Here is an 18,210-nt window from a genome sequence, read left to right on the forward strand (position 1 = left end):
CGCATTTTCTTTTCATTTTCTTGTGTGGTGGCATACATGCACCCAAAAATGAAAATTATGTCATCAGTTTCTCACCCTCATGTCGTTCCAAACTTTTATGACTTTCTTTCTTCTGTGGAACATAAGATAACATATTTTGAAGAATGTTGTCAACCAAACAGTTTTACACTTTAAAATTGATAAGCCGGTTTATTTTGCTGCCCTAACTCTATTTGATTATATGATTTGTTGCAGTATATAATTCACATCATTGTTTTTCTCCTGCTGTTGAGAAGCACTGATCTACAATTCTGGTGAATCTCAGCTGTTGTAAAATGATGAAACATTGCCACCACATGGCAGACAGTGAATGACTCTGGCTAGTATAACATTTTATCCAATCCTTTCTTTTTGTTTTTTAAACTTGCTGATCATGTAATCCTGGGAAGCTTTGCACAAAATGTGCAATAATATCAGAAAGGGATATCATTAACTGTAACTGTCTGTACAGAACAGTTCACATGGAATTATATCAGGAATTACATCTGATCTGTGACACTTAAGCAGTTCGCTCAGTTTAATAATCCTCTTCTGGGGAAAATTATACCAGTGGTTCCTCAACCTTTTTGACTCCAAGATCCTCCATTGTCCACAACAATATTAGAAGAAACCAAAACTCTAATTTAAAAAAAAAACTATTAAAAATTTTAATCTATTGGTACTCCTTGTTTCTGTAAATTCTGTAAATATATATATATATATAATTAAAATAACGACATCAGGATTCCAGAAGTTTAGGAACTGAATGTTCTTGTTAACCAATGAATTTATGTGACTCTTACAGTTGTTCATGATTTACTGGATAAGGATTAGAATGATTTTCAAAATTTATTTTCTAAATAAAATATCAAAAGTCATTGTGAAGCTCTCTTTGAATTGAGGTCTCTTAGTGACCCCTGTTTGAGAACCAGACTTTACTTTGATTTAAACTTTACAGTTTAAATAATAAACACATTTTTACTGAATTATTTGTGAATGTTCTTGAACAAAAATGAAAGACTATTGTCCAATCAATATGTCCTGCCCCAGCTGTGTGTATGGCCGTACATATGAAGAATAAAAAACGAGACTCATTGGATCAGGTGACCCTCTTCCACTGCACCAAGGTCCAGTTCAGACGCTCATTGTAGGTGTTTTCTACGGTGGAAAGGGGTCATCATAAGCACCCTGATTCGTCTGCCACTACGCAGAATGTTGAGACACATTCCTCCCATAACCCCCCCCCCTTCTCCTCCTTCTCCTCCTCCTCCTCCTTCTCCTCCTCCTCGGACCAATGTTGGTAAATTCTCACCACTGCTGACCGGGATCAACCCAGAAGCCTTGCCGTTTCAGAGATACTCTGACCCAGTCACCTTGCCATACAGTTTAGCCCTTGTCAAAGTTGATCAGATCTTTATTCCTGACCATTTCTTCAGTATCCAACACGAGAACTGGTTGTTTGCTTTCCTTCTAATCTACCCAGACCTTAAATGCCCACTGAAGAGCCTTGAAACGCACAGCATTATTCAATGAGTTGAAGTAATTTAAATAGGAAGACAGAAAGAGACATATCGACTAGCCCCTCCCCCCTTTTTAAATAGTCAATAGCGATTTGTGTGTATCACAGCTTGGCAAAGCTGTAGTTGACAGCTTATAACAGTCTAATAGATTTCCCCTTTAAATTTAATATGAAACTGTTACTAAAGCAAAACAGTGAACATGATTATGTTGAGGATGTGTATTTATGTTGGTGAATGGCACCGGTGTTATCTCTTCTACTCCTCAGTGCTGTTTCTAATGCTTAGTCTGTCTAACCGTTTTTCCTCCTAACTCCTCCATCACTTTAAAATATAGCATTCTGTGTAGAATTCAGATGGGTCCGATTCGTTGGTGATCTGCGCCGACTCTGTGCTCTCGTGTCTCTGGACCGAAGCAGACTGTGTGTGAGCTGTGGCGGTTCAGTGACACCAACGTGAAACCAGACTTCATATTTACACTGTCTGAATCGTTCCGTAATCCCCCCCTAAATTCATGCCGTTAGCTAACATCATGTATTCATTTAAGGCAGAAACAATGAGCTCATTAAAGTAATTATAAGTTGTGGACATAATGATTACAATATATAGAAAATCTGGCTGAAATCAGAGTTGGCATCATCTGAAGTCCTGTCAAGAGTTGGCGCCGTCTCTTCACAGGTGTTGGGTCATCTGTTACAAGTCTTCATAAGAGGCTGGGTCCAAACTGGAGCTGGCGTAGATGATCAACGAGACTGGTCATAATGTTTTGGCTCATCAGTGTATGACCATTTCATGGGGTGTTGAAATGAAGAAGAAATGATTGTCCATTGAAAAGATTTTGACTATAACATTGATGATCACAAACTTGTGCTGTATGTGTATTTCAGATCCTACTCTTAGATGAGGCAACAGCTGCTATCGACACAGAGACAGACCGCCTCATACAGGACACTATCCGCAGCTCTTTCAGCGGCTGCACCACTCTAGTGATTGCCCATCGTCTCAACACTGTGCTGAACTGTAACAGGATCATGGTCCTGGACCAGGGGCAGGTGGGTCTCCACTTTCATCTGCTGTTGTTTTAATGATAATCATACAGTGAACCCAAAGCGACAGCGTTTGTAGAACATATTCATGCTCCAAAGGTTCAGCTTTCAGTCTCAAACTAGATAAATGTGTTAAAAAAGACATTATCAAATGTCAAAAACATCAACATGCAATTAAAATGTTCTTTTGACTAACTTGATTGTTTGTAGAATAACTGACTCAGAACAGTAAAGTTAGTTTTAAGAAAGGCTTAATGTGTCATTTGTTTAGAGATTGCACTTGGTTTGATATATTATGGACTATAAACAGTAAATATAGACAAAGTTATGTTCATGTAACATCTTATCATCTTTGAAATAGATTTTGGAGTTTGACACCCCTTCAAACTTGCTGGCCAATGAAAACTCATGTTTCCATGCCATGATGGTGGCAGCAGAAGAAACGCTCACCTGTAAGAACTAAGCAGGCGTTGAGCACACGGACCCTCTGCTCAACGAAACATTCAGAGAGGACGAGAGGCCCTCCGACCTGCTGCTGAGAAGATTTATACCAGATGCAGAGTTAGAATCCTTCAAGCTGCTGAAACTGAAACTTGTTTGTTATACTTTAAGATAATGATAATGTTGTTGTTCGCACAATGAGTGATTTTGAGTTCATACGGTATATGATGTCTTGAAGGACAGCTTTCCAATGGAAACATTTATGTTGATGGCACTTTATTTGTGTTGATGTGTGAATAATCCTGCCTGCCAGAGAGGCGTCCTGACTCTTGCCGTCAGACAAGTGTTGATTGAGGGCATTTCTCATGCTGGACTAGATCTTCTGCCTGTGTTTGGTAGAAGTAAATTTAGCACACTGATAAATGTAATTTATTTACTTTTTCATTTATTTGCTATAATTCATGTTGGGCTCTATAAAGTATGCAAGATATGTATTGACCATAAGGTATTATTGAATTGCCTTGTATGTATCTGACGTTTTCATGCATATGAATCCAACCAAAGATGACATTCAAATCAGTCATATCAATCATTCCAGAGATCAGCACCAAAAAAGAGAAATGTGTTTTATTTTCGTTATACTTATTCTTTTTGTTGTTGGTGTCACTCATACTGTGTAAGTTATGTGCCTCTGCTGTTATATATTTGATGGATATCTGTCAAAAGCATTGTGCAATTAAGTGTTTTAGAGAGAAAAATGTGCAATGTGATTTCTTATAATAATTCATCAAGACAGTGCTATTTTTATTTGTATTCTAAGTGCATATTTCTGTTATCTGACATCATTTTCTCAACAAAAATCCTAAAAAAAATCCCTTAGATTCTTGAGGAGTGTCTGTACTTCTTCATATCAAGACTTCACTGCATGATCTCTTCAGGAATGATTGACAGTTGTTTATATTTCCCAAGCTGAATTGCACAGACACCTGAATTATGCAGGAATTTGGATCTATAGGCCTTTGGCAGTCTATTTTTTTATTATTGTATTTTTTTTTTGTTAAATAAATGTATGCCACACCATGCAGTATCTGTTTAGATATTAATCTTGGAAATATCAAGATAAATACAAATCAGTTCACAAGCTAGATATGTTAATCATTAAGAGTTGCCTTGTTCTTTAAGATCCAGAGATTATACTTTTGTGGTTGTTGAACACTTGATTGTTATAAAAATGTTTTATTGAATAAAAAGTATATTTATACATTTAACTGCTTTGTGTGTGTACGACCTTTGTCAGAGTTGAAAGATAAAGAATATTTTTTAATTTCCATGTAATTTTGTTCCTGCATGCCTTTAAACACCATTAAGAATTTTTTAAATAAATATGAAATTTTATATAAAGACAAACGTAATATAAACATTTCATAGGAAAAAATATTAATATTTCATGGTTCTCACTTTGGACTTTTATCATCCTAAGCAGTAATATACATGTAGCCTCATGCATTTTAATTTGCCTGTAGTCACTCATCTAATAAAAAACACAACACGAAACAAAATAACCACAACGACGCTGCAGGAGCTCTAGATCGAACAAATAAAGTCATTATAATCAAAGAAGCTCCATTATTTTGTACTGAAGGGACTTTTATGTTGTCTTGTATTTTCCCATCAATCCCGTCGTAGCGGAAGCATCGGTGAAGCTGCGGAGCTCTAGCCGCAGCAGCAGCGCTCAGGATCGGCCACACACCGGGCTGACATGCCGCGGGGATGATGGCTGCCTTCGGCATTCTGAGCTACGAACACAGGCCTCTTAAACGGCCCAGACTCGGTCCCCCGGACGTCTATCCACAGGACCCGAAGCAAAAGGAGGTTAGGCCACTTTCCCTCTTCCTCTCTAGCCACATTGAACGTTTAAATAGTGAATTACAGGGTGTTTTTTTCAGGGATGTTAAGACGAGGCCCTGCCGTCTGCTAACGACCAATAACAATGAACCGAACGGCTCGACTATCTGAACAGAAAAATATAATGTGTTGCCTTAAAATTATTTCGGTATTCATCTTTAGTTGTTGTTGCAGATGGCTAGAGAGACAAAGGGGATATTTTATTAGTGAAACCCCGCTTTAAAAATGACGTAAGGATCTATATTTATCGAGCTTTTTGTTTAAAGCCACTTTCATCGTCGCAGTGCCATTTAAAAAGCGCGTCATATGAAATGTACGACTGTTAATAATCATTATCTTGTGTTTTTATAATTGTGAAATAAGTATTTGCAATCATTAAAGCTATATTTAAGATGTAAACAAGTACTGTCGGGTTGTTTATGTTTGTTGACAACTGCTCGTGGATTGAAGTGTTTGTCATGGATGCGTTTTAAAACCTAGAGAGCTGTCTAGGTAGGGAACGTTTATAGGCATCATTGCCTCGGTCAGAATTTTGTATATTAATGATCTATGCATGCAAAAACGATGTACGTGCCTATGATGCCTAAAAATGGTTTCCAGGTAACGTTAGGCACAACCATTATATCACAAACGGATTAAGACTGTTGTCAAGAAGATAGAAGCAACAGAATATATATATATATATATATATATATATATATGTATGTATGTGTGTGTGTGTGTGTGTGTGTGTGTGTGGATTGCATCACAAGTCTTATTTTTCAGCATTGCATGTGATCTCTTATACTTGTGCCTGCAGATTTTTCAGTCTGAATTCAGTTTGCCGTCTTGATGAATTTTGAGCTCTCATAAGGATGGAGGACTGATTAACTGGCGCTTGATTAACTCTCATGTGCACTGTAATGAGATATGCATGTAGTAACTGAAACTATCACTCTCTCGTTTATTAGGATGAGTTGACGGCATTGAACGTCAAGCAAGGATTTAACAACCAGCCGGCTGTTTCAGGCGATGAGCATGGCAGCGCTAAAAATGTCAATTTCAACCCTTCAAAGGTAAGATCATCAATTCATTCAGAGGTCAATTGCATGCATGCATTTTATTAGTCTCATCCTCATTCATTTACACTGGGATTCCTGTTTCCTTCTGCTTTTCAGATCAGCTCAAACTTCAGCAGCATCATTGCAGAGAAGTTACGCTGCAACACATTTCCAGACACTGGGAAGAGGAAGCCGCAGGTCAATCAGAAGGACAATTTCTGGCTCGTCACAGCCAGGTCACAGAGCTCCATTAATAATTGGTTCACGGACTTGGCCGGGACCAAACCCCTAACTCAGCTTGCTAAAAAGGTTCGCTTTTGCCTTGTTCCTTTTTGTGAACTCTGAATAGATCACTTGTTGTATTTCCCTAATATGTTAATAGCGCACAAACCTCTGAGCATTACAGTATTTCACAGTAGGAGGTCAAATGCTCTTTTCTCGGGGTTTGAATTAGTCTAATGTGTGTGTGTGTGTGTGTGTGTGCGCTAGGTTCCTATCTTCAGCAAGAAAGAGGAAGTGTTTGGCTACCTTGCCAAGTACTCTGTGCCGGTGATGCGATCGGCTTGGATGATTAAAATGACATGTGCGTATCACGCTGCCATAACTGAAACCAAGGTGAAGAAGAGGCATGTCATTGACCCCTGCATAGGTTAGTGTGGTAAATGTGCATCATTCTGTTTGTTCGTATGAGAATTGTCCTCTTTTAATTCTCAAAAGAAGATAGGATGTCCTCTGTTGTTGTGCTGTGTAATTGGGCTTTGTGCTGCAATGCCTCACTGGTTTTATCTGGCTTCTGTAGAATGGACTCAGATAATTACTAAATACCTGTGGGAGCAGCTGCAGAAGGTGGCGGAGTTTTACAGACAGTCTCCCAGCCAGGGCTGCGGGTCTCCTCTGCCCGCTCCTCCTGCAGAGGTCGAAACGGCAATGAAACAGTGGGAATACAACGAGAAACTGGCCATGTTCATGTTCCAGGTGGGTGGGCCCATATTTACTTAAAGTCTGCATGAAACTAACGTCTTTTCTTCCCTATTGGGACGTATATCCGAGTGAAACTGCATCTCGAGCAAGAACGAATGTAGGGTGGGGCTTGATTTTGTCCATGGGGAATTGATTGGATGCTTGTGGTTTGCTATTGGTCAATTTCATGTGAGTGACAGGTTGTCCTGTCCTCGCACCAGTAAACGCGTCATCAGAGAAGAAAGGAGATGTTGCTGCAAGTGAGAGGAGTCACATGATTTAAAAAAATAAGGATGTTTACAGATGTCTATGGTAGCAATCAAAATAGAGCAAATCACCTTTTGAAAGTAATCGTTACACTCGTTACACCAGTAGATGGCGTTGTCATTGAATCATTCATTCAAGCGATTTGCTCAAATACACTGATTCATCCAGTAAAGAAAGGCCCTGTCCCAAATGGCACACTTCATATGCACTTTAGGTCTTGTGGACTTACAATGGCTGCCGTGTGCGCGTGTCCGTTAAGTCCATGGGACTTTTTAGGGTGTAGGGTGTCCCATTTGTCATTTTAGGTTTCAGAAGGGTGCTCGTGAGTGCCCCCTATGCAGTAGATATACGCACTTTTGCGAGCTCTGCATCAGACTTCTTCCCCGCTTTAAAGCGGCGTTACGACACGAAAGTGCGGACTCGTTGGAAGACCGCGAGTGCTTAGGGTGCCATTTGGGACAGGGCCAAACAAGTGAAGTATTTATGAGTGAGTCATTGAATCATTCATTCAAACCATTAATTTTTATTTTTATAATTCACTCAAATTAATCAAACTATTTTAATGTTTAAGTTATGACTGCAGCAATTCACATTTTGTCAGAACCTCTAGAAAGTTACAAGTTATTTTGTTTAGTTTGTCTGTTTAGAATCGTGGGACAATCGTGATCTCTATTTGAAAAAAATTTATAAATATTGTGATTCCTAATTTATCCAGAATCGTAAAGCTCTAATATCCCATAAAAAAACAAACAAGAATTGTCAATTTTGATTTCATGGTGACTTTAAAGATGCCGTGTTTTGCCATCTCATGTAGTACAGAGGCTGTCAGATCTGAAGTCATTGTGTTAGGTCTGGGTGTCATGGTGTGTCATGGTCTGTTCGGTGGTAGAAATGTCTCACTGTCCTGTTATTAAAGGGATATGTCACTGCTGGAAAGATGAATGTGTATTTAAATTGGGTCATTTATGTAGTAGAAATGTGAAATTATTTTAGAAGTTGGTGCCTTCTAGACTGAGAAAAGCCAGAAAATGTATTTTTGGCTCATGTGGATGAAAGACAACAACTCCCAGAATGCACTTGGTTCGCTGCCCTACAGGCCACTCCCAAGCCACGCCTACCAGTTACAGAGGGCAGTATTGGAAGAAATGATACAACTAGGCTACTAGTCGACTCGACACTGAAAAGACACCGTTTTATCGAGAGATCCCCCTATGGGCGGGTCGAACACATGCAGAACGAGCTCCTACTACTGGCTGGAGTCTCTCGCCTCTGGACAAAAAAGCCTCCAATGACGCTAAATGACGATTTTTGCGTCATCAGAGTTTTTTTTCCAGACACACAATACAGAAATCTCTCGTCTCAGGGGGACATGAGGAAGGGAAGCACGGTCATTCGAAAATACTGGGTTTCTACTGATACAAAGCTTAATGCTAATCGGTGAAGTATCCCTTTAAGTGAGTTCAACAAAGAATTTAGAGTTATGTCCCACAAAGATGACATTATAAAAGGGAGAGTTAACCTAAAAATGTAAATTTCTGCAAAAGCTGCAAATGTGACTCGTCCGGTCAGAAATTGAAGTCATAACTCTCCCATTATTATTATTATTATGTTAGTTTTGCGAATCATTCACCTGTTATGAATAATCATTAGTTCCAACTAATAAAATGAAATGAAGTCTCAAATTATTTGTAAATCGTTTAATTAGTTGATGTATCCAAATATATGTATTGGTAAATCTGATTCGTGTCATTTATGTGCTCATCATGGCTCAATTATAGTCATATCTTATTTTAGTTGATTAAATTTGGATAGGAGAAAGAATTGAACATGAAAAATGGCACACCTCACCATTAATCTATACACTACCATTCAAAAGTTTGGGGTCAGTAAGATTTTAAATGTTTATGAAAAGACTCTTATATCCAACAAGGCTACATTACTTTGGTCAAAAACAGTAATATTTTAAAATTTTGTTTTCTATTTGAATATATTTTAAAATGTAATTTATTCCAAGCTATGTTTTCAGCATCATTACTCCAGTCTTCAGTGTCACATGATCCTTCAGAAATCATTCTAATATGATGGTTCGCTGTTCAAGAAACATTTATTATTATTATCAATGTTGAAAACAGTTGTGCCGAAATCATGATGCTTTTTTTCAGGATTCTTTGATGAATAGAAAGAAAATCATTTAATTGAAATAGAAACCTTTTCTAGCATTATAAAAGTCTGTTCTGAATAAAATTATTAATTTATTTGAGAAAGACCCTAAACTTTGAATGGTAGTGTATATATGATATGTGCTGATTGTTTTTTAATAATATTTTTAAATTACTTGATACGTGATATTGGTCATACTACCATTTATAATTCATTTGGCATATTTTTTTGTGGATATGATTATTTATTGTGTGTGTATGTGTACATAGGATGGCATGTTAGACAGACATGAGTTTCTCACCTGGGTGCTGGAGTGTTTCGAGAAGATCAGACCTGGAGAAGACGAGCTTCTTCGATTGCTGCTGCCGCTCCTGTTACAGGTCAGTTTAACACAATTTACCAGATCTGAATGAATTTTGCAGATTTTTCTCCTGAAATCAATGCCATAAAAGCCCTTAAAAGCTTCGATCTGTCTTGACAGTCGTTTTCTGAATGGAGTGTGATTATTTTGACCTCTTGTCATTATTTCATTCAGTATTCTGGGGAGTTTGTGCAGTCAGCCTATTTATCTAGACGGCTGGCGTATTTTTGCACACGCCGGCTCAATTTGCTGCTGAGCGATGGCAGTCTCGGCCCGGGCCCAGGCGGCCACCCGGCCCACAGCATTTCAGCACAGCAAGGGAACGCTCTGCCCCCCACCCCCACCTCCCAGCCTTCAGGGGGCAACCAGCCCCAGACCCCCTTCACAGACTTCTACATCTGCCCCCAGCACAGGCCCGTGGTGTTTGGACTCAGCTGCATGCTGCAGGTGCTGTCTTATGTGTGTCATTCCAGCTGCATTCCTCTGATTCCTGTCTTCCTGTTTATTGATGTCAGTTTCGTTCTGTTTGTCCCTGTGTAGAGCATCGTGTTGTGTTGCCCCAGCGCTCTGGTCTGGCACTACTCACTGACAGATAGCCGTAATAAGACCGGCTCCCCGTTAGACCTCTTGCCAATCGCCCCCTCTAACCTGCCCATGCCGGGGGGCACCAGCACCTTTAACCAGCAGGTTTGATTTCAGTTGATTTTGCATCATCTGATCCTCTGGCACTTCGTCTAGTGAGTTTGTCTAAAGGAATGTGATGTTTCTCAGGTTCGGGCCAAGGTTCGGGAGATTGAAGAGCAGGTGAAAGAGAGAGGGCAGGCTGTGGAGTTCCGCTGGTCTTTCGACAAGTGTCAGGAAACCACTGCAGGTGGGCATGAATGAGCTGTTCAGGATCTCAGTATGCACAGGACTTATTTTATTTTGGTACAGCCTGTTAAATGTATAATCCCGATAGGTTTCACTATTAGCCGGGTTCTGCACACATTGGAGGTTTTGGATAACCACAGCTTTGAGAAGTCTGACTTTAGCAATTCCCTGGACTCGCTGTATAACCGGATCTTTGGCTCGGGTCAGAGCAAAGATGGACACGAGGTAAAGACAACGGTGTTTTCATTTGTTTTTATGTGGTCCCACTGAACAAGCTACACAACAGTTCAAATATTGGGGTCAGTATTTTAACTTTTTTGAGAGAGAGAAATGAATACATTGAGGATGCATTAAATTGACCCGAAGTGACACCAAATACATTTGTAACGTTACAAAAGATTTCCCTTTCAAATAAATGCTGATCTTTTGAACTGCCTATCCTCAGTTTGATGTTTAACTTTGTGTAATGTGCTGGTAACTGTAGATGAGTCCAGACGACGATGCGGTGGTGACCCTGCTGTGTGAGTGGGCTGTTTCCTGTAAAAGGTCAGGGCCGCACAGAGCCATGGTGGTGGCCAAACTCCTGGAGAAGAGACAGACGGAGATTGAGGCAGAGGTGCTGTTGGGAACCAAAAACACTAAACATTATTTTACATTATGAAAATAGTTTCATAATGTCCAACTGCACAGTTCACATTTGACAGTTTCTGTGTGTGTTTTTAGAGGTGTGGAGAGTCAGAGGTCGTAGATGAGAAAGGCTCTGTGTCATCGGGGTCTCTGTCTACTGCCACACTGCCTGTCTTCCAGGACGTCCTACTGCAGTTCCTGGACACTCAGGCCCCTGTGCTCAGTGAGTCAATATATCAGTGTCCATTGGGATGTTTTTTTAACTTGGTTCCATTTCTGTCTTTAGGGATGGATTATACTTTTAAATGAATTTAATCTTTGTCTCTGTGTGTGTGTAGCTGAGCCCGGGAATGAGAGTGAGCGAGTGGAGTTCTCTAATCTTGTGCTGCTCTTCTGCGAGCTCATCCGTCATGACGTCTTCTCACACAACATCTACATGTGCACCCTCATCTCCCGGGGTGACCTGGCCTCCGATTCCCATCTGCCCCGCCCACGTTCCCCCAGCGACGAGCCCTCTGACGAATCAGAGCGCAAAGAGCAGGATGCAGGAAGCAGTGTTAAAATCGAGGCAAGTAGCTTATTTGTTTTTAAGTCACAGTGTAATATAATTGGTTTTAGAATTTAGTCTTACTATAATGCTTTCATTTGTTTTTGTTTACAGGATACTGGTATGTCAGAGTCGATGGAGATGGATCACAACTCAAGCGCTAACTTTGATGAGGTTGGAGAGAGTGTTTCACAATACATGTCTATTTTGTAATAGTGATGGTACCAAAGTCAATTATTAAATGCATCATTGAGCACGCATAACTCACAAAAGTCAGCTTATTGAAATAACCTGTTGTCCGGGTTTACATGCAAACCAATAACCAGACAGTTCAAGTAAACCACATTTACAAGACTTTATTAATAAATCAGGTAATTTTCTGGTAGTAATGTCAAATCATAATAATTTGAGTATCTGACTCTGAGTATTTCATTTATGTCGGTTGTGATGTTAAATAAAGCATTAAAAACCGAAGAAGAGTATTGCAACATATCAGCGTGAAACTTGCGGCTAATATATTATCCTCTTATGCACTTACAGATGCAGCATTTTTACTGTACCACTTCTTCTACACGAGATGAGAGCACTTTTATCATTTATTTGGGTCAAGAAAGAGTCTGAGTTTCTGATATATTTCCATTCACAGTAAAAAAATCAATAAGCCGACAGAAAGCAGGTTAATGCATTTATATGCTGGGTGAAATCAGCGCAAGGGCCAAAAATCTGGCTGTGACGATCGGGTTATGCTTAAGCCATTTCTGACCTTACTCCGATAAGAAAAGAAGCGGGTTAACGCGTTTACATGATCATGTGCGTGGTCCGTTTATTAAGCTTAATCAGGTTAAGAACGTGCATGTAAACGCACTCATTGTCTGAACCTTCAGCAGATGTTCTCTCCTCCAATGCACTGTGAGTCGAAGGGAAGCCCTTCCCCGGAGAAATCTGCCCAAGAGCAGGAGAGCAAAAACACTGCCAAGGATAAGGGCATGGACCCGGCCTTCCCCCTGGTTTACGAGCAGCCTCGCCACATACAGTACGCCACCCACTTCCCCATTCCTCAGGTGAGCACACTGAGGATTTATGGGAATTTTTGTTTTGGTAAAAACAAATTGACAATTTTTGTTTGATCAAATAATTGCCTTGGCGTGTATAAGAGACTTCTTTCAAAAACATAAAAAAATCTTACCAACCCCAAACTTTTGAACTGTAGTCCACATGACTAATATTCTAATTAAATTGATTGTTGTTCAGGAGGAGAACGCAAGTCATGAGTGTAACCAGCGTCTGGTGGTTCTCTATGGAGTAGGCAAGCAGCGAGATGAAGCTCGCCACGCCATCAAGAAGATCACCAAAGACGTCCTGAAGGTTCTCAACCGCAAGAGTACAGCAGAGACAGGTGTGGCAGTGAACACAACTCAAACCAACCATTTAGTTATTAACAGATTTTGATGAGTAACTATATCAGGGGCTGTTTACACAACACCGTTTTCAACTAAAAACGTAAAACTTTTTATGCGTTCTGGCTGTTCATGTGCACGACAAAGGCATTTTGGGTGCCTGAAAACGGGTTTCAAAGTGCAAGTTTTTGAAAACGGTCTCTGTGTAAACAACAAAAACGCTAATCTCTGAAGATAATTGCTGTTGTATGTAGCACAAATTATTTGTCCCAATCGATCTTGACTGCGATTATGTAGTTTAGCTTCACTTATTGGCTCTGGAGTAACACATTTGGATGTCTGTCTCTCCTCATAGAGACCGTTCTTCATTAATGCTCAATTTCATTCTATTTTCCATTCTGCTCTGTTATTAACAGCCTTTCATTGCACTGGACCTCTAAATATTCATAGCTGTAGCCCCATTTCAATGCTAATAGCAATCATTGACTTATTATATTCAAGCTTAGCTTCTGACTCAGTCAGAAAGAGCAGCCCTGCTTTTGCTTTTACATTTTAATAGAGGTGTTATTGAACATCCCATTGTTTCTGCAGCAGACTAAGTGTTGCCTTGGTCTTGACATTAAACGGCTCAACCCACAGCTATTACTATTTCAAGCACGGCACAGAACACTGACCCGTCGCGAATAAATCACCCATCCAGCTGCTTTTCGTTTAAAAAACCGTTTGACCTCAGTGGTTGACTGATGGATACTTGATGATGCACTTTAAACCTGATAGCAATCTCTGTATTTCATCTTCCTGATATTCTTTTAAGGCTCACAGCCTGTTGATGGCACGTGGTCTTACTCATGTGTGCTGTGAATTCATTTATTTTTGTCTTTTGTTGTCTTTCCTCAGGAGGTGAGGAAGGCCAGAAGAGGAAGAGGAGTAAACCCGAGGCCTTTCCCACTGCTGAAGACATTTTCTCTAAATTCCAGCACCTCTCACACTTTGACCAGCACCAGGTCACCTCTCAGGTCAGCCTGAATTAAATGAATAAACTACTGTGGGCTGTTTGTTTTTCCCACAGGTTTGTGTCTTAAGCCCAAAATACACTTTGGAATGTGGAAAACAAAGTATACTTGAGGCTTTAGAGGCATAATTCCATTAAATGGGGACATATTGTACCCTTTTGTAGCACTAATAATGTTTATTCAAGTGTTTTGCATTTTTCACCCCTTCTCTTACTCTAAATGTGTGGTCACTGGTCACATCAGCAAAATTTTAGTGACATTTCACGGACAAAATAGATCTATTGTCAATAGCATAGCAATGCATATAGCAACACTCAAACAGAAGTCACTTTCAAACCAAGTGCTTTCTGTTGGTCAACGTGGTGAAGTTGTGTGACTAACTTGAATGAGATTGAAATGTGTTTTTCGCCCTCACACAAAATTCCCAATCTCATGGATGTGTTCTAGAATCGGCTGAAAATATCAAACGTTTGATATCCTCTGACTGGGCTGATTCATAGTCTGAGGCTGAAAGTTCTGTGCCCATCATACACAATGCGATTTTCTGCTAAATCTGTCAACTCCGACTGCCTAATATATGCAGACTGACTATCATCAACTCCTCCAGAGTGTATATGCCTTTACTGATTTAAATCATTATTCTTTGTAAATCATGCCATCTCACTTGCATTTATGTCCGTTCAGATGTTCAGGCTAGCGCTGTCCGATTAATCAAATTTTAGACTTGCATGAAAAACTTGCTTACTGATTAAACTTGTTAAAGCATTGTGGTAAATGACAATGATTACAATATTGACCACAATAATCTATTATGATGATAATCAAGCAGTCTTAAATTAGGCTATACTGGTGTGTTTGGGATCTCACAGGTGTCCAGGAATGTTCTGGAGCAGATCACCAGCTTTGCCTTAGGGATGTCCTATCACCTCCCACTGGTCCAACACATTCAGTTCATCTTCGACCTCATGGAGTACTCTCTCAATATAAGTGGCCTCATTGACTTTGCTATACAGGTATGAGAGCTGATCCTGTTTGGAATTGTACAGTACCTGATTGGAAACATTACCCAAAAAAAGTCAAGTCTCTTATGCTCAGCAATGCTTAATTTATTTGATAAAATAAAAACAGTAATATTGTGAAATAGTATTACAAATTAAAATAACTTTTTTTTTTTTATATTTGAATATATTTTAAAATGTAATTTATTTCAGTGATGTCAAAGCTGAATATTCAGCATCATTACTCCAGTCTTCAGTGTCACATGATCCTTCAGAAATCATAATAATATGTTGATTTGCTGCTCAACCGGTGTTTACCAGCCAGAGCAAACTTTTCTGGAAAGTTCACTTTGGCAAGCTGTTTTGAATCCCAGAAACAAACTGATTTTGATTGAAATTACATCAGTTCATTCTTCGATTTTGCTTAAACGTGCTCTAAGCGATGTTGGGTGATGTCACTTCTTATTGACGTTTGTAGTATTGTCAAACAAAAAGGAGGCTAGCTTGACCCTCCCTCCTCCTCATCCCATCCCCTCCCTTCTGTGCTTCCTGAAACGGGCTTTTCCGATGTAAATTCGGGACTTTGCGCGTTCCTTCTCCTTTTCCCTCTTCTTTGCTATTTGTTCATCAGAACGTCGTCTCTTTGGTCGTGTGTCGGCCATATCAAAATTCAAGAGAATATAATTCTAACGTTAGTCATTGTCTAGGACATCTCTTCTCTAGCTAACTTCCCTCTTCATGCTTCTCTCTCCTCCACTCCCCACACCCCCCTTCATGTGCACGCGCACTAACCCCCCACCCCCAAATCATTCTTGTCGGTTATTGGCTGGAACACTGTTGTTATGTTTCGTGGTCCAGGCTGGGCCAGGTTGTTTTTGTTGCCGTTTGTGGAGCCTGGGCTCTCTACAGAGGCCGCGTTTTTTTAGTGTGTTCAGGGGACAGGCAGCTAGCGGATAGTGTGGAGATGTTTGCTTTATGTGACACAAAATGTTTCAGCCTAAAAAACGTGTGACATCGCTTAGAGCACCTTTTAAAGTATGTCAGGGCCTTAAATTCTCTCCCTTTTTTGATTTAATGCTGCTTTGTATATTGGTGATTAACCTCATTGTGTGTCGGTCATGTAGCTGCTAAATGAATTGAGTCTGGTGGAAGCAGAACTCCTGCTGAAATCCTCCAACCTGGCAGGCAGTTACACTACAGGTCTCTGTCTGTGTATCGTGGCCGTCCTGCGGAGATACCACTCCTGCCTCATCCTCAACCCTGACCAGACCGCACAGGTCTTTGATGGGTATGTCATATTAATGTCTACTGTGCTCGATGGGACCGTGCATAAACATCTATTGGAAAGATGTTAAGCTGTTTGGACAGTGATGAATGTATCGTATCGTGCTCGGCAGGCTGCGGATTGTAGTCAAGTCTGGCGTGAATCCTGCAGACTGTTCCTCAGCTGAACGCTGTATCCTGGCCTATCTCTACGACCTCTATACCTCCTGCAGTCACCTAAAGAGCAAATTTGGAGAGATTTTCAGGTGAGAGCAGTGAACTGTGAGTACTTTTAGATATATCTCCATATTCCTGGTGGTTTTGGTGGCATTCCTCTCTAATGGTTTCTGGTTTTGTGTGAATTCCCACAGTGAGTTCTGCTCAAAGGTAAAGAATTCCATCTACTATAACATCGACCCATCAGACTCCAACATGCTGTGGGATCAGATGTTCATGATCGATGCCATCGCTAATCCTACCGCACACAATATCAACCACTCCATGGTGGGAAAGATCCTCAACGACAGCCCAGCTAACCGCTACAGCTTTGTGTGCAACGTGCTCATGGACGTGTGCGTGGACCATCGTGATCCTGAGAGGTTGGCATCTGATTCTGTCGATTATGATCATGTCGAAGGGTTAGGGTTACATTTAGATGAAAAACTAAACGGAGATTAGAAATGTTGCCCTGTCAACTAACGGAAATATGTTGAAGCAATAAAATTGAAAATATAAATAAATGAAATCAAAATAAATTAAACACAAATAGTTGTATTAAAAAAACAATAAAAGCACATTAAAAAATTGAAAACTAAAAATACAAAAATAAAAGCTGATTCAAAATATACAACTCTGCAAGATACACATATATAATACACTGACTTTGAGTAATAAGCCATTACAGTGCATTTTTTGAGAAAACATCAGCGTTCATTAAAAATATACAGTGTAATGTATTTCTTTAACACAAGGATTGTCTAATTAGTTATCTATTAGTTACTAATTAGATGGCCAAATTAAAATGTGTTGTTGCCATAAAAATGACCAAAGCGATTATTGTAATGATTGGCCCTGAGTCCTTCAGCATGATCCTCCATAAGCATCTTCAGTAACAGCAGAACAGCTGCATGGCATCTCTACTGTGGTGAGCAAATGTTGTGTGTTTTGTTTCAGGGTGAATGATATCGGTATCCTGTGTGCGGAGCTGACAGCGTACTGTCGCTCTCTCAGTGCTGAGTGGTTGGGAGTGCTCAAGGCTCTCTGCTGCTCTTCCAACAACGGCAACTGTGGCTTTAACGATCTACTCTGCAACGTTGACGTGAGTCGCTGTATCATTTGCGTAAACCCCTAAAGGTGCAGTCACAGCAAAATTTCAGGCAAAAAAGGAGTGATGAATTAATCCCGGTTCACAGAGAACCAAGCAGCTTTCTGTTTGTCAGTGCGGCAAATTTGCTAGATCAATTTGAACTTGTAAATTCTGCGTGGAAATATTTCACCCTCGCGTGACATTTCTGATTGCTTGGATTCCTATTGAAATGACTGGATTTTGCCTGTGAATACAGTAAATGTCACCGCACCTTAGTATGTTGTCTGCTGTTCATGCATATTTGTGCTATCATTGTAATAGAAAGATGTTAATGATCCTAATGAAGATACTCAGTTATGAGGTCTGGTAGACTTGCTTTGTCAGCTAGATGTGTCTCTGCTGCACATGATGAAATGTCTAGTCGACTAGAATGACTGCTTCTTGGTGATAATTGCATGTGTTTTCTCTTTGGCA

General features: G+C 40.0%; 2 protein-coding genes across 16 annotated transcripts in view; both read left to right on the top strand.

Annotated features, from left to right (window-relative positions):
- The window catches only part of LOC307171745 (ATP-binding cassette sub-family C member 5), a 36,854-nt gene extending 32,790 nt beyond the window's left edge, over window positions 1–4,064 (top strand). For both annotated transcript variants that reach the window (XM_079893537.1, XM_079893538.1), the window contains exons 28-29: window positions 2,423–2,587; window positions 2,943–4,064. In XM_079893537.1, the coding sequence (XP_079749663.1) occupies window positions 2,423–2,587; window positions 2,943–3,044 (267 nt within the window). In that variant the 3' untranslated portion in view covers window positions 3,045–4,064. The remainder of the gene's footprint in view (window positions 1–2,422; window positions 2,588–2,942) is intronic.
- Window positions 4,065–4,709: 645 nt separating this feature from the next.
- Window positions 4,710–18,210, top strand: part of med12 (mediator complex subunit 12) — a 30,969-nt gene continuing 17,468 nt past the window's right edge. For 8 of the 14 annotated variants that reach the window (XM_079891720.1, XM_079891726.1, XM_079891731.1 and 5 more), the window contains exons 1-22: window positions 4,710–4,894; window positions 5,878–5,982; window positions 6,085–6,276; window positions 6,457–6,616; window positions 6,767–6,942; window positions 9,624–9,734; window positions 9,890–10,162; window positions 10,256–10,402; window positions 10,487–10,586; window positions 10,674–10,810; window positions 11,070–11,201; window positions 11,309–11,435; window positions 11,551–11,780; window positions 11,874–11,933; window positions 12,644–12,820; window positions 13,011–13,155; window positions 14,054–14,172; window positions 15,039–15,182; window positions 16,292–16,455; window positions 16,565–16,696; window positions 16,802–17,029; window positions 17,604–17,748. In XM_079891720.1, the coding sequence (XP_079747846.1) occupies window positions 4,793–4,894; window positions 5,878–5,982; window positions 6,085–6,276; window positions 6,457–6,616; window positions 6,767–6,942; window positions 9,624–9,734; window positions 9,890–10,162; window positions 10,256–10,402; window positions 10,487–10,586; window positions 10,674–10,810; window positions 11,070–11,201; window positions 11,309–11,435; window positions 11,551–11,780; window positions 11,874–11,933; window positions 12,644–12,820; window positions 13,011–13,155; window positions 14,054–14,172; window positions 15,039–15,182; window positions 16,292–16,455; window positions 16,565–16,696; window positions 16,802–17,029; window positions 17,604–17,748 (3,306 nt within the window). In that variant the 5' untranslated portion in view covers window positions 4,710–4,792. The remainder of the gene's footprint in view (window positions 4,895–5,877; window positions 5,983–6,084; window positions 6,277–6,456; window positions 6,617–6,766; window positions 6,943–9,623; window positions 9,735–9,889; window positions 10,163–10,255; window positions 10,403–10,486; window positions 10,587–10,673; window positions 10,811–11,069; window positions 11,202–11,308; window positions 11,436–11,550; window positions 11,781–11,873; window positions 11,934–12,643; window positions 12,821–13,010; window positions 13,156–14,053; window positions 14,173–15,038; window positions 15,183–16,291; window positions 16,456–16,564; window positions 16,697–16,801; window positions 17,030–17,603; window positions 17,749–18,210) is intronic. The other 6 variants (XM_079891727.1, XM_079891728.1, XM_079891732.1 and 3 more) reach the window with 1 other exon arrangement.

The sequence above is a fragment of the Squalius cephalus genome (assembly GCF_949319135.1).
Source record: "Squalius cephalus genome assembly, chromosome: 14".
Lineage (NCBI taxonomy): Eukaryota > Metazoa > Chordata > Actinopteri > Cypriniformes > Leuciscidae > Squalius > Squalius cephalus.